The 17,165-nt window shown below is 39.2% G+C and overlaps 1 protein-coding gene across 1 annotated transcript in view; it reads right to left on the reverse strand.

Annotated features, from left to right (window-relative positions):
• The window catches only part of CARMIL3 (capping protein regulator and myosin 1 linker 3), a 3,552,770-nt gene that overhangs the window by 213,516 nt on the left and 3,322,089 nt on the right, over positions 1–17,165 (reverse strand). The window contains exon 32 of the mRNA XM_044058175.1: positions 2,585–2,691. Coding sequence (XP_043914110.1) covers positions 2,585–2,691 — 107 coding nt within the window. The remainder of the gene's footprint in view (positions 1–2,584; positions 2,692–17,165) is intronic.

The raw sequence follows: 17,165 nt of genomic DNA on the forward strand, positions 1-17,165 counted from the left end.
AGTGATCCTACAGATGATGTAGAATGTCTGCAGCAGGCCTGTCTCTGAATCGGAAAGTGCCATGGCCATTGGCAGCAAACCAAGTTATGGCTCAGCACTGGCCAAGGCCCTTTCTGAAACCTGGAAAAGTGTATTTACAATGAGTGAGTGCTGTTATTTTCTAAATTTTAACAGATGTAAGACATATTAAAATAAATAAACTAGTAATTGACATGACTAAGACAACCAATGGGCTTAATGCTTTAATGACTTTGATTTCAGCATACATATATACGATACACACAGAATCATTATAGGATCATAGGTGATTACTAGGCTATCAACCTGGAGGTCATTTTAAGCCTAACCGTTTCATCCCACTGTAAATTTATTTATTTATTTATTTATTTATTTATTTATTTATTTAACATTTGTTGACCGGGAATGTCCGACTAGGTTCCACAAAGCCTGTTTTCAGCGGAGGCCCGGGGAGAAATGCTCCAGATACCATGAAAATGCTAGTCAGTACCCAAGATTGTATTTAGTGATGACTGCCCATGTCCAGGAGGGTTGTTGGCACTATTCCCAGTAAGAATTTATGGTGCCCCATCCACTCATCCAGGTTCCTCTTGAACAGTGTCATAGAGGTGCTCTGTTTCACATGAATTGGTAGCCTGTTCCAAAGTTGTAGCAGTCACTGGGACATAAATATGTCCCTCCAGCTTTTCCTATGTAAGTCGCAGGCCATATTTATGTCCCTGGAATGGGTAGGCCTAGTCCAGTTTGATTTATTGGTATGCAGCAAATTCTTTAGGTTATGATCTTGGACTGCTCTGTAGGCCAGGTATAAGTCTCCCCTAATAAGTATATATACGACACGGAGTATAGTGACAGGGACTTTAGTTGGTCTGTGTAAGACACATGCTGGAGCCCCATGTTAGAAATCTTTGAGGTCTCTCTAGTTGCTGCAGGTGCTTTGTACAGTACATGTCCTATTGTATGCATTCAACAAAACTTTCTATTTAAATTCTGTAATATCTATGCATGATTCTGCATCATCTCCACTTACTGCCAAATATACTGTAATGATAACAATACATAAAATATTACATTGATAATAAACCATTTAGCATCTAATGCATTGCTTAAATTTGCTGTTTTTTCTTGTATAAAGCTGTTCATGAGCACTAAACTTTTATAGCCTAGTATTTCTTCCTCAATAAAGCTGCATTACAACTGGAATGCTTAACAAAAAAATTAACCATCTATAGTGTACCTGCATAAACAACAATATCAATAAGCATCTTTTCATGTCCAAACTTTGACATCCATTTCTTAGTAAAAATTTAGGTAACAGCTTCTTTTATTTACAAATTCTGGTTTCTTACCTAAAATCTTGAAAATATTAGTATAGGCTTAAATAATTTTACAGTTATTTAAAACAATTTGAGTTATATCATAAGAATCAGCCAATGTCAACTAAATGGTGACTATAGTGAACGTATAGCCCTAGCTATGTTAGATTACCAACCTTCCTAACTCTTGGAGATCCTGGAGGTCAAAATCACCACTAGCAAATCCAGCTACTACATCACTACTAGCTACAGATCCCCATCAATGCTTCCCCAAAGGCCATTAAATGCTCTTTAATATCATTGAGGGGTTAGATGTCAAACCAAATACTTCTTACAAGGGGACATCAATTAGCCAAAAATTGACTGGCACACTTAAACCTCTAAAAATGGATGTTCTCAGCATTTCCTAGACTTCCTTAATACCAGTGCATTGGAACAAATTGTAAAGCTACAAACTAGAGACTCTAATATCCATGACCCTTTTCTTACTAGTCTAGTCCTGTCTGTACCACTTGTTACAAATTAGTTACCTTGCCTTTCAAGCTTAATAGCATCACCCTACCACCAAATGAAATCATCTTCATGGACTTCTCCAGGGCAAACCTACTTCAACTTGAAGACCTATGCAAAATTTATGGCAATCTCCACAAATGAACCCAACTGAGTGAATTGCTACATTGACATCCCAATTTTTGCAAGCATCAAGGCCACACAGAAACATGCCAGCAAGGAATTTAAAAGCAATATTAGAAAATTTAAACAGGCTATGAACTTAAGGTCTCTACAGATACCAAAGGTAATTACATGTCTTTATTTCTTAATTTCCTGACATAACTGAAGAACGTTCAACAGTGCACCAGGATTTCCTAAATAATATATATATATATATATATATATATATATATATATATATATATATATATATATATATATACATACCAATCCCAAGGATATGACCAATGAATTATTAGATAAATTTAGTGCTGAGTTTAACCAACCTACCCAGACTGTTGTGCACACTATTTCTGAAAGTTTTGTTTCCCCTGCAGCCATGTAAGAACAATTCTTAGAATTCCTACCAAAGGATAAAAATAATGTTTCTACTGGACCAGACAGATAGCATATGAGGCTGCATACTCATCAGTGCCAAGTACGCACTACCAAGTCCTCTAAACTTTCAACCTAAGCCTCTCCACAGGGTTAGATTAAAAGGCTTGCTAGGATCTATACTTATGGGTTTGTGTGCTCACCTGATGTTGTCTGGTATCACCCTCTTGTAGAAGAAATCATCAAGCCCTTCATCGAGTTTTGTGACTGTTCCATTTTCTGATTTTGTCTGATGAATCACCTGATTAATCTATAAAAAAATGGGAAGATGATAACACAGAATCATGAGTATACTGTACAAACACTGCTTCTGTATTTCAATAAGAAAAGTCATTTAGATTCAGTAGAAGAATAATATGTCAGGTAACATTCCAATTTTCTTCTTATATTTTGTTATATTGTACCTGTATGTATTCATATTATTCCACCCTGAGATCATAAACATCTGATTTCATGTTACTGTGCAAACAATAATCTGAATCATTCAGCTATTTTATAGCAATACAAAAATGAAGACTCACACTGTTACTAGTCAGCAGGAGATTGAGCTTTTGGCTACTAAATCTATCTTTAGTAAATGTACAGTTTATTTTCAAGCAATACACACCCAGAGACCATTCAAGTTTTCATTTTGGACCACAAGGACATAATTTGAACTTGGCATCTCAGAAATTAATATATGGAGAAAGGCCAAACAGTTAATACTCAGAATCTACTGGATTTAAAGGAGGAAAAGAAGGTAGCAATGTAATGATTTAATTGCAAAATAATCTTCCAGCTGCCCTCAATTTGCCAGCTCTTGTTATTATTAATAAATGTACAAACTGTGCTCTCACTCTACTCAGCAGTAATGACAAGAGGCCATGACTAGTAATCTTCAAACTTCTGAACATTACTGACAAAATAAGGATCTGTCATGCATTTAAAGAAACATTTTTTTCAGAATGGATGATGTTAAGTTAGAGTTTACTAGGACATTTTGGCATAAATTACATGCAAAATGATAGCTTTCACTACAGTGATTAGCCTTGCTAATATAACAACATTCTTAATTTTTCAAGTTTCATTCCACTTTGATGATTATTTGGAAGAAGTATTATAAATGGTCTGACATTTCGGTCTCTGCCTTATTATTTGAATAGAATAATTGATTGAAAGCACTGATAATTTGCCCAATCCCATGACAATCCAACTCTGCTATATGTGGATGACATGGTGTTTTTACATTTTCAGCTGAGCCTTGAAAAATTGTAACCATTTCAAAGTCACACGGCATGTTAAAGCCTAAAATAGACAACAGCCCCAGTAGTGGACATCAAAGCACCAACAACACAAACATCCCTGCTTCACAAGCCTGCTGTCTTGCTCTACCCTTCTGAAATTCTTGCAGTCTACGCAAGAATCAGGAAGAAGTTGATGTGATGTTAAAATCTGAAATGAATATTTTGTCACTCAGCACAGAAGGGCAGACAACAATCCTGGATGGAAATTCCTTATCCTATGAAGCCTATAACTTTCCATCAGAAAGGACTGTACAGTACAGGTGATACACTGAAGAAATATCCAGTATGACTGCTAGACTTGACTGTCTACACAGTGTATCTGCCAATGATTTAGTCAACTTTCCCAGGGATATTTGTACCAGTAGCTGAATTTCTGTTTGGCTTACTCGGCTGCATAAGGAGGTAAGAGGGGGGCAGCATACTTCAGTTTCCCATAGACCAGAAGCACCTTCAGTTGGCCTTGGTGTTTAATATTCATCTATGACCCAGTCTGTAACTTTTTTTTTTTTGCTTATTTTCTGTGTTATAAATAAGGTGATTTCAGAGCCGGATCATTGTCTAATGGAGCCCTAGGTAGAGTAATGGATTGACCTCCTCTCCTGCAGCCAAACCAATATCCCATTACTAATCTCTCCTGAATTACTATAAAACAATGTTCAGACTTGTGAGCGTGCATAACATTCCCTTTATACTTCTACAATAACCACTGAGATTTGGATTTAATTTAAAAGTATTATTTCAAATTTCACAGCAAAAACACTGACAGCCATTTGCTACATAAAACAAAAACAGTCGCACTCTGAAACAAGAAATAGCATGAGCAACAGTAAACAACTTTTCCCTTGAAGCTCACATTTACTGAAAATATAGCAATCTGTGAAACTATAAATTATGCTGGAACTCTTTGTCAAGCAGTATATAGGGAAGCACTAATTAGTATCTGTGTAAAGTGTGCAAGAATTCAAAAGACAACAGCTTGGGACAGCCCACTGGTGAAGTAACTTGGTTACTGTCACACAGCAGACAAATGTAAGGAATGAAAAGTACAGTTTTGTACCTACCATAAATGTAGATGTTCGAGTGCTCATACAGCTGCAGTCATTGCAGATGGGTTATCCTGCTGTCAGGCGGGTCCTCGGTAGGCCGAATTCCAAAGTCTAGGTCCAGCATCAGTTGTCGTCGCTTCTTCCCTGACGTCAGTGCGGCAGGGGTATGAAAGAGGCAGCCGACGCCATCTTCTTCAGTTTTTCTTGCCCCAGATGTCAGGTGCCCCCAGTAGGAAGGCAAAACATAAACTTATGTAATCATGCAATATAGAATAATCAAAAAACAGTAGTTGCAAGCAAATACTCCATAAAAGAAGACCCCAATTAGGTTGTATGAGAAGGTGTTTGTCATAAGGCCTGTCCTAAGAGGGGATGGAGGTGGGTAACCTGGACTGCAGCTGTATGAGCACTCAAACATCTACATTTATGGTAGGTACAAAACTGTACTATGTTCATCATGCATACAGCTGCAGTCATTGCAGATGGGAAGAATCCCAAAGCTAAGTAGGGGTGGCAGGCACTAAGTGGAACTAGGAGGAGCAAGGATGCCCTGCAAGACAGCTGCGGCAAATCCCGCTCTAGATTTAGAGTAAAGTGGAAGGTGATAGTGTTTGGAGAAAGTGTGCACTGAGCTCCAAGTGGCTGCTTCCAAAATTTCCTTGGTAGGAACCCCCCTGAAGAAAGCTGCAGAGGTAGCTGTGGCCCTTGTGGAGTGGGATCTGATGCTTGAAGGCACAGCTTTACCATGAAATGAGTAACAAAAGCGTATGCAGTGGGCTATCCATTTTGAGATTGTCTGTTTGGAGATAGCCTTTCCTTTAGCACCTGTAGCATAGGACACAAAGAGTTGCTCGGATTGTCTGAATGGCTTTGTCCTGTCCAAGTAATAACGAAGTTGTCTGTGAATGTCCAAGGAATGCAATAGTCTTTCCCCTTTGTTTTGTGGGTTAGGGTAAAAGGTAGGTAAGTGGATAGTCTGATTCAAGGCTACACTGGATACTACCTTTGGCATAAAGGTAGGGTTGGTTCATAATGAAACTCTGTCCTGATGGAAAATGATGAAAGGTTGCACAGCCATGAGGGCCTGTAGTTCCGAAACCCTGCATGCTGAGGTGATAGCCAGAAGGAAGGCTGTTTTCCATGATAAGTATTGTAGTTCTGTAGAAGCTGCTGGCTCGAAGGGAGGAAGGGTCAGCTTTTCCAATATGAAGTTGAGGTCCCAAGCAGGGACTGGTGGTTTCCTTGGGGGTTTTATATTCTTTGCCCCTCTGAGGAACTGTCTTAAGAGTGGATGTGAGAATAAAGGAGGATCTGTGTTGTATTGTGCAGAAATGGCTGAAGCGTGGATTTTGATGGAGGAGAAGGAAAGTCCACTGTTTAACATCTCAGCTAGGTACTGTAAAATTTGAGGTAAATTTATTACCCAAGGATTCTGGCCCTTTTCCTGATTCCAGGCACAAAATCGTTTCCATTTGGCGGAGTAGGCTTTTCTAGTAGAAGGTCTTCTGGCCTCCAAGATGACATCCTGCACCTCCTTGGAGAGGAGGGTCTGTTGGGAAATCAAGGGATTCTCCATGCAGCTAGATTTAGGGTTTTGAGCTGGCTGTGAAGAGTCTTGAAGTTGTGCTGGGACAACAGAAGAGGCACTAGAGGTAGGATCCATGGTGGGGAATGTGTCAGGCTCTTCAGGAGCAGATACCAGTGTTGTCTTGGCCAATCTGGCGCAATGAGAATCATTTTCGGCCTCTCTGCTCTGGCTTTTAATAGAACTTTGGGCAGCAGAGGAAGATGCGGAAAGGCATAGACTGTCAACTTTGTCCAATTGAAAGAAAGTGCGTCCACTTTCCAGGCCTGTGCATGATAGGTCCTTGAATAAGATTTTTCCAATTGGTAATTTCTGTGGGTAGCAAAGAGATCTATGTCTGGCTGTCCCCATGCCTGAATTATCTTTGTGAAAACTTGAGGATGTAACTTCCATTCGTGTGGATCTGTCATATTTCTGCTTAGGCTGTCTGCCAGTGTGTTTTCCTTCCCTGGCAGGAATTGTGCCTGAAGTTGAATGTGCAATTCCAGTGCTGTGTTCCATAGGGTCATGGCTAGTCTGCACAGGGGGTATGAATGAGTTCCCCCCTGTTTGTTTATGTACCACATCACTGTGGTGTTGTCTGTCCTTATCAATAGCTGGCCTGGATGCAGTAGGTCTTTGAAGGCCATAATAGCATTTTGTACTGCTAGCATTTCCTTTTGATTGATGTGTAGGTGCTTCTCTTTTTGGGACCATTTTCCCTGAATGCACTGATCTGTCATGTGTGACCCCACGCGTAGTCCGAGGCATCTGTTGTGATGATTTGAGTTGCTTGAGGTATGCAGAAAGGGAGACCTATGTTTCTTTGGCATGCTTGAGCCCACCACAAAAATTCCTTTTGAAGACATGGAATGAGTGGTATAATTGTTTCCACGCTGTGGCTGTGTTGAGACCATAAGTTTTTTAGGTACCATTGAAGTTTCCTCATATGCAGCTTTGCACATGGGATCAGAAGGATGCAAGATGCCATGAATCCCAGAGCCTGCAGGACTTTCCTTGCAGTCAGCCTGGTGAAGTTTGCCATTTTGCAGAAGTATTGAGACAGTTGCCCTTGTTTGACTGGCGTGAGGTAGGCCATCTGGGTGGTTGTATTCAAGCTGGCACCCAGGAAAATTATTTGTTGAGAGGGTGTTAGTTTTGATTTCTTTTTGTTGACTGTGTATCCCAGAAAGTTCAACAGTTTTATTACAAACGCCAGGTGTTTCAGAAGTATGTCCTTGCTGTCCGCTTGGATCAGGCAGTCGTCCAGATATGGGTATATTTGTATTTCTTGAAGTCTGCAGAAGGCAATTACTGATGCCAGGCATTACGTAAACACTCTGGGTGCAGTAGATAAGCCAAAAGGCAATGCAGAGAATTGATAATGGGTTGAACCTGCAAGAAATCTGAGGTATCTTCTGCAATCTTGTCTGATAGGGACATGCAGGTATGCCTCCTTGAGGTCCAATGTTACCAGCCAAGACTCCTTGCCCAACATGGGAAGAAGCTGCTGTAATGTGAGCATCTTGAATTTTGGTACCTGTAAATATGTGTTTAGGATGGATAGGTCTAAATTAGGTCTCCAATCTTTGTCTTTCCTTGGTACCAGGAATAGTCTGGAATAAAACCCTTGACCTTATTCTTTTGCAGGTACCTCTTGAATGGCTTTCATGTCCATGAGAGCTGAAATTTGTTTTTGTGCCTTTGCCCTTTGATTTTGTGGCAGGTTTGGCATGCCTCTCATTTTTGGAAGGGTGTGGAAGTGGAACCTGTAGCCTCTGTCTATAATGTCCAGAATCCATTTGTCTTTTGTGACAATATGCCAATTTTTTGAGAATAATGCCAGTTTTCCGCCCAAAGGTGCTGCCATTAAAGCTTTGCTTGGCAGGTAAAGGGGGAAGTCATTGTGTCTGCTTTCTGAATGACTGTGATCTATCTTCTCCACCTCTTGGGGTTGGTGCTTGCCACTGTCTGGCTCTGAAAGATCCTTGAGGTTGCCCTCTACCCCTAGGGCGTCTGTATCTGCCTCTTTGAGGTCTGTCCGTGGCTGGAAAGGACCAATTTTTTGAAGGCCAGTTTCTGCTGAAACATGGAGGTTGTACCTGCAGGAAATCTTTCACTGTTTGCATTGATTTCACTTTTTCCTCCATTTTCTTTAGTACCTCCTCAGCTTTAACACCAAACAATACAACTTTTTGAAGAGGTGCATCTAGTAATTTAGCTTTGACATGATCTGGTAAGGCTTGCTCTTTGAGCCAAGCATGTCTACGTATAACAGACCCCGTAACAGCAGCTCTACATGAGGCCTCTAAAGCATCAAAACCACACTGCAAGGTATGTTTACCCACTTGCTCTGCACCATGCAACAAATCCTGCAACTCTTTTAAATCTGGTTGTTCTGGTTGTGTCATTTTGCTTTTCAACTGTGATAACAAAAACTGTTGATACTTTAACATATGGAACTGACAGTTTAATGCCCTCATGGTTAAAGTGGCCGAGGTATACACCTTTTTCCCCCACCTTTCTAAAGCTCTGGAATCTCTCTCTGAAGGTAATGTTTTTTTAGCAGTAGAGGCCTTAATTCCCTTGGGACCCTGTGAAATAGTTTCTGGGTCAGCAGTATGGCTTTTGTATAGGAACTGGTGTGAATCAGGAACCTGGAAATACCTGTCTGGTTTAACAGGAGCTGGAGGTAAATAATCTGGGTTGAGGCTGGCTTCTGTGTACACATCATCTAATATATCTAAAACAGGAGGGATAGCCAGGGGCCTATGCTGGGGGAGCAAGAGAAAATCCCTGAGCCTTTTCTTGGAATCTGAGTAATCTTGGCCTTCCCAGTGAAAGTGTTCCCTCAATGTATGTAGGGTTTCCCCAAAAGAGTAGTCCTCAGGGGGGGAGACCGAGGGAATAGACTCCTCTGCATCAGAGTCTTCAAAAGGAGAATAGGTATAGTGCTGGTCCTCAGAATGTTCAGAGGTAATAGAGGCTTGATCTGAGGAAGGGTAGTCTTCCTCTAATCTGGGCCTTTTGTCTGAAGGGAGTTGAGAACCCTTGATAAGAGTAATCAAATCCTCAGCCATTTTGAGCATCTGTTTTTTAGGCATGGGGCCTTGAGAGGGGGTCTGAGGACCCTGTTTTTTGGTTTTCATGGCTGCTTTAGATTTTGTGAAAGCTTTAATAGAGAAGGAGGAAGGCCTGAAGACCCCTTGAGAAATGACAGGCCTGTCTAAACTCTGAGTTTCCCCGCCAAGAGTGGCGTCAGTATCTGTAGTAGGAATGGGGACCGAGGAGCCTGCGACCTCGGGTACTGAGGACACCGGTAATGTAGTGTCATCGGTACTCAGGGGCTGCGTAGGCGCCTCGCTGAGAACCGGTAGTCGGCCTTAGCGTGGTGTAAGTAGAAGTCGCGGACCTCGTATGTCAGTCCTTATCTTTGCGTCTTTTACTCAAAACTGGAGTCGGAGTATCCGACATAATATAATTAAATTTTTTACCAAAATAGTGAAGGGCGAACTCTGCCCGATGCTTAATAGTGCGTTTGTTGAATCTAGCATAAAAACGGCAGGCCGAGACGTCGTGGTCTGGGCCTAAGCAAGGTATACATAAAGAGTGGAAATCCTTATGCGGTATTTGTTTCCCACATGAAATGCAATTATTAACTTTGTCTGACATCGGTCTGAGGCAAGAAAAGTTTCCCCAACAGGGTAATTAGCTTTCAAGAAGACTTCGGCTGAAATATTTTCATAAATCTCAGGAGCTGGCTGACCAGCACTTGCGAACTGCTTCTGCTTCGGGCACCGCGTGGCAAGAAAGACTGGAGAAGATGGCGTCGGCTGCCTCTTTTATACCACTGCCGCACTGACGTCAGGGAAGAAGCGACGACAACCGACGCCGGACCTAGACTTTGGAATTCGGCCGACCGAGGACCCGCCTGACGCAGGATAACCCATCTGTAATGACTGCAGCTGTATGCACGATGAACATCTCAGCAATACAGAAGCAGCTTATAGTCTTAATCATCTGCACTAAGTTCCAGACAAAGTGTTGCAGCCTAAGAAAGCGCATTTTACACCTATGTCCCTGAAAAAATCAAGGTAAATTAAAAATGTATTCAGAGTTAAAATATTGACATTAAACTTGTAGACTTCATGCTGTCCAGTTTATTGACAGCCAAATAATAAACGCAAAGTCAACAGTCAAAAAACAACAAGGAAACCAAGGATCATACCCACAAAGCATGGCTCATATGATGATGTTCCTGTTTACTACAATCATTTCTTTCCTTTACACCATAACTACTGTGGGTTGCAGGAATCATTATTTATACACACACAACCATCAATTACAGCTACTTGCATAACTGTACACCTCAGATATCTGTTTGAGAACAAATGAATGACTTTATTCATAAATAATGGCCAGAAATGTATTTCAGCTCACTGCTGTCAACAGTGGAACATATTGTCACAATGCTGTGCCCTCTCAAATTCTTAGCTCAAATCAGAGACAAAGACCCCAAAATCAGGATCAAATTTTAAATGTGTCCCATACATATTAAGAAAGTTGGTAGAATGAAAAGCTTTGCAGCAGCAAGCATGTTTTGAAGGATTTGAAATAAGAAACTCATACCTGCCATCAGTTAATGAAAATATAATCCTCAACAATTTGCCAGAAAGCCACATATTTTACAAGAGATGGACAAAATACCTCTCAACTACTTTGCTCAAGAATTCTAGACAAAGCCAAATTTTAAATATCATTTATTTTATTTATCTGGTAACCAGGCAAACTCACTGCACAAATTGTTCCTTTTCAGGGATGACCCAGGAGTACTGTCTGAATGAATAACTAAAAGACACACAGCAGGGAAATGGTGGAGGATGGAATTAAACCTTGCACTTCTACTGGAAGCAGTTTTTTAATAGCTCAGATCTTGAAGTGCCAGACAGCTCTAATCAACTTGAAATGCATTTTCTGAACAACAACAATGAAACTTTAATGTCTAGCATTATTGACTAACATCACTGAAAAAGTTTTGAAAACAGTGCACACCACATATCAAGACCTCAGAAAGGCACTCAGTACCATTCCATGTTCAGGTATCCTAGATTAACTCTGCCAGCTAAATGCCAATCTGTATGTAACTTGTTGGATAATAAACTGGCTTACAAACAGAACCCAGGAAGTTAGGGTGGGCAGGTCTACCTCCTCCAGATATGTCACTAGCGGTATACTCCATGGTTCAAGTACTTGGGTCACACTTCTTTGGCATTTACTTTTTGGAGGTCAAAGCTAATGTTAAGGGTCTGTGGCTGACCAAGTCTGCAGACTGCAAACCTGATGCTGTCATAAACTTCCCAGAGGACACCAAGATCCTCCAAGAGAGTCAAACAAATAGCTGGTGTTAAAACAATAGACTAAAAGTAAAGAAATATATAATTGTATCCTTTGGCAAGAATAACTCAGTTTTAACTATCATACTGACAACATATCTTTGAAAACTGATCCCACAGTTAGGGATTTGGGATCCTATGTCAACAATGAAATGTCCTATGATCATGATGTATCCAGTGTCATAAAGAAGTCCTTTTTTCAACACACAGCTTATATGTATGTATTGCACTCAGACCCAGGGATGTAATTATTGCACTGTATCATTACTTCAGTTATTGAGTATAATGCCCCTTTTGATATGTATTTGTCCATACATTTGTCATGACCAAAATGTTTTCTTAATTAAAAAAAAAATCAAGGCCCTAAATTTTAAAAACTATGCAGACAATCTCATCACCAGTACTCACATATGCTCCATGAAAAATCTGAAGGACCTCCAGACTCTGCCCAACTATGTTTGCAACTTCATCCTTATTTAATATAAAAAAAATAGAACATGATAGTGTCAATCTCCAATGAGTCAACTATATTCCTGTAAAAGAACATGCTGCTGTATGTTTAGTCTGGTTTGTGCATATAACAAATGTATGATGATACTCCTTTCCAAACAGTCACAGATTAGCTGCAAACAGTACTCTAACAAATACCCTTAGGCCATCAGTGCTCCTGTTCTTACCAAGTCTGTAAATTTCCTTTCATCAAAATATTTTATAGGACACACTCCCAACTGAGTTCTGCAACACTGCTTTGTAGTCTAGACTTAGAGAAAAGTTATTAAAACTCCTGAAGAAGACAACAGTTTGCATCTGCTTCAACAAGCACTATAACTGTCTTATGTAGTGCCTGGTGCTGGTCTGTGATCTGGCACCCATAGCCGGCCTTAGGCATAGGCCAATTAGGCGGCCGCCTAGGGCGCCGCTCTAGCAGGGGCGCTTTTCCAGTATTTATTTGATGTGGGTAGACCAGGATGGGGCACCAGGAGGTGTGGGAGGGGCGCCATGGAGCCCTTTTGCCTAGGGCTCCAGTTGACCTAAGGCCGCTCCTGCTGGCACCCTACCCCTTCAAGTGAAGACAAATTCAGGAGAAAAACAAAAAAAAGACATTTTGCTACAGCTTTATAACACATGAAGTGCTGGAGTGCATTTCATATTTCTGTACCACCATTCAGAAATGAAAAAAGCATGCTGGAAATGCACTTACTGACTGTACCCCCTAACATCTTGCACACAGAGTGGCTGCCCCCTATGCCATGCTTCTGGCTTCAGTCATAAATAGTCATTGGTCTAACATTCCTTTCTCTCCTCATCTCCTACAATCAGCTTCCTTTCTAGACAGCTTTCCTCTCTGCTAACATTTTACTTTTTGAAACATCTATATGTTTGAATTGCTCTTTTATACTTCAACTATATTAATCCAGTCTCTCCCTAACAAAATGGGACTATTGCAATGTATTCTGCATCACAACTTCTGTAACGGTGATTCTTAATTATTATTACTATATATTATATACTAATGCTCTCCTCTTAAAAACCAACTTGTACAAAAAAGAAAACGCGCTGAAATGGTCACTCCTTGAGAATACTAAATTTAATGAAAAGCTAAAATGACAACGTTTTTCGTCCGACCTCAGTAGTTGGACTTCTTCAGAAAAAATGCCAATCAAAAGCAGTTAAAATTCAAACATCTTATTTATAACCTTCCCGCAAAGATTTTGAAACACTTAATTGTCTCTTAAAGGTGTATGTAACCAGACATTGTTGCCTCAAATGTAATGCTTGCTTTTGACATCAACCTGAAATTAAAATCACATTAAAAATTATTATACACTTTTTGCAACAGCCCCCTTTATCAACCATGTAAAATTGTATGAAATTACATTAAATCATACTATTCAAATATATATTTAAATACATTAATAATTTAAATGCAAACCAACTATACAATAATACAATATGCCCTCATATCTATAGAACGCTAGCTAGTAAAGCGTCCATGATTCAAACTCAATCGCTAATATATAATCGCTAGCATGTATTAAGCAAGTACATTAATGATCTAAACGCATACCAACTATACAATAATACAATATGCCATAATATCTATAGGGCGCTCGATAGTAAAGCGTCCGTGGTTCAAACTCTGTCACTAATATATGTGATCGCTAGCCCGTATTAAGCAAAGCAAATGGGACAGCAATAACGATGACATATGCATTCTACTACTACATCACTCAGACAAACAGAACATACAAGAAGGCACAAAAATGCAAAATCGCAAATTGTACCTACCATAAGGCGTATAAACCTTATATTATGGCATATTGTATTATTGTATAGTTGGTATGCGTTTAGATCATTAATGTACTTGCTTAATACATGCTAGAGATTATATATATTAGCGATTGAGTTTGAATCATGGACGCTTTACTAGCCAGCGTTCTATAGATATGAGGGCATATTGTATTATTGTATAGTTGGTTTGCGTTTAAATTATTAATGTATTTTAAATATAGATTTGAAAAGTATGATTTAATGTAATTTCATACAATTTTACATGGTTGATAAAGGGGGCTGTTGCAAAAAGTGTATAATATTTATTAATGTGATTTTAATTTTAGGTTGATGTCAAAAGCAAGCATTACATTTGAGGCAACAATGTTAGGTTACATACACCTTTAAGAGACAATTAAGTGTTTCAAAATCTTGGCGGGAAGGTTATAAATAAGATGTTTGAATTTTAACTGCTTTTGCTTGGCATTTTTTCTGAAGAAGTCCAACTACTGAGGTCGGACGAAAAATGTTGTCATTTTAGCGTTTCATTAAATTTAGCATTCTCAAGGAGTGACGATTTCAGCGCATTTTCTTTTTTGTACAAGTTGGTTTTTAAGAGGAGAGCATTAGTTGTTTGTTTGGGCACGCTATGGCAAACAACTCTTTTGAGAGTACACCGAATGCATTGAAGACACGGATGAGGAATCGCATTCAACGCATAAGCTTACCATGCTAATTCAGCTTTTATCGCAAAAAGTGGAGCAGATGAATGACAGACTGGATATGGTCGTAACCGTGCAACAGCAACGGGACCGAATGGTTAATTCTAATGCTGGCCAGTCAGCGCAAATAATACAAGTGGAATCGAATTCGTTATCGCTAGCACAAGGAGGACAGGTGATGGCAGCAACTACTACCCAACCAGTGCAAACAGGTACTGTGCAAATTTGTGGGACTGAACGTTTGCAAGAGCAATATAGACGATCTAAACAAGGAGACATTATACCTAACTCATAAATCGTAGTGCAATGAGTATGAATGATAATAATAGTTCAATAGCACAAAATAATGTTCACGCACAACAACAATTAAGAAACAACGATGGAAATGAAATAACACAGATACAGAATTTAAAAGCCTGGTTAAATTCATCAATAGGTTTGAGGGGGGCCAATAATATGATGAATGCAGCATCAAATAGAAACAACATTAATGAAACATTACCAGAGCTTCTAAATTCTTTTGACCAACATATGTTAAAATATAAAAAGCTATGTGTGGAAATAGAATATTTTGAAGAATGTTTAAAACTGGAAATAGTGCCGAAATGTCTTTGATCTTGGCGTTACCCCACTTGTCTCCCACCAGGATCCCTTTTTCACCAAGACTTAAACTATTTAACCAACAAGGGTTACAATTGTTACAAACCATGATAAAACATTATAGTCTGATAAACAAAGAATTGGAACAAAGTATCTAATCCTTAGATGGGCAAATAAAACAACACGAAGATTTTGGGAGATATAAATACGAATATCTTTGTTGTTTTCATAGTATTGAACAACACTTGGACAAAATAAGGCAAAATAAATTAAAAAAGCTTCAAAGAGATCAGAAGCAATACAGTTCAGCGATGGCTTACCCCCCACCACCAAGGTCACAATTATGGTCTAGACAAATGGTTATTTCTGGGCAAAATGGAAACAATGAAAATAGAAATTATATGTTTGATGCTCTTGAACATGGAGAGGAGACAACAGAACAAAATGTAGTCTGGAATGATTCTGATAATGAAGAAGCTGAGGCTGACAATGTCAGAAGAAGTGAAAGAATAAAAACATGTAACAACAATAATAGTAACAACAATGAAGTAAGAGGTCACCAACAGTTGTCTGTAGCTAACAATAAGCAGGGTTTTCCAAGACGCAATCAAAGGAAACAATGGAACAAGAGGAGAAATTACAACAACAGAAGATAACATTGATCAACCAACAACATAGCACTTGCAATGTGATCAAAAATAAGCAGGGGGACTTTTCTGTGTTTAAGACTTTTCTGTGTTTAATTTCTCATCCTTCCATGTTTCGGAACAACTGGTGGACATTCTGTCAAAAGGTCTGACATTTGTACCCACATGCAAAATGAACTTGGCACAAACTATCTGTGACTTCAAATTGTTTGTGAGGAAGTTGAATTTGAAACAACTGTTGGGTGGTGAAGGCACTAAAAATGTTGAATTAAGGGTTCCTAGTTGCGTCAACCCACCACTACATAATACTTTACACGTATTTGAGAAAATATGTGAATTAGACTTTAGGAAATTGAATGAAATGAAATCAAATCATAAATATAATTTAAGCAAGGATGAAAAAGAAAGCTTGGAGGTGTTACTGGCAGCAAATGTGAGGGTTATGAACCCAGACAAAGGAGGGGGGCTAGTAGTTATGGATACACCGGATTACAACAAAAAAATCAAAGAAATTTTAACTACTGAGGTGTATGAACCATCATCTATAAATGAGTATAATAGATCGAACCAAATTATTAAAAGCTTCCTAAATGAATTATTTGTGGAAGCAAGAATAGATATGCACACATATAATTACTTAGTAATTGAGGCACCAAGAGCACCATATATGTTCGGCGTTCCAAAAACTTCATAAAAATGTACTAGACCCCCCTTTTAGACCCATAGTGGATGGAAGAAGGTCATCCACGTATGCCTGTGCCAAACTGGCAGATTTAATAATGAAAAAATATGTGGTAAAGGAACCATGGATAGTCAAGGATTCCTGGGTGTTCCTAGAAAATATTAATAACCTTACTTTTCGACAAGAAAATAATTTCATGACAATAGATGTAAAAGAATTATATATGAGCATACCGCATCAACAGAGTATTGAATGGGCAATAACAATAATGAGGCAGAAAGGTGCACCACAAGATGAAATTTCCTTGGTGCAGGAACTTCTGGACATCATTCTATCATATAACTTCATATTATTCGATAATCAGTTTTACATCCAAAAAAAGGTGTAGCAATGGGCTCTCCATGTGGATCCAGTTTTGCCAATTTGGTAATGTCATTCTGGGAAAACACATGTATTTAACAATGATACTATATAGAATGTCATAAAATTTTATGTCAGATTCATTGACGATATTTT

This window comes from Protopterus annectens, chromosome 16.part0 (assembly GCF_019279795.1).
Source record: "Protopterus annectens isolate FY-2018-M chromosome 16.part0, PAN1.0, whole genome shotgun sequence".
NCBI lineage: Eukaryota > Metazoa > Chordata > Ceratodontiformes > Protopteridae > Protopterus > Protopterus annectens.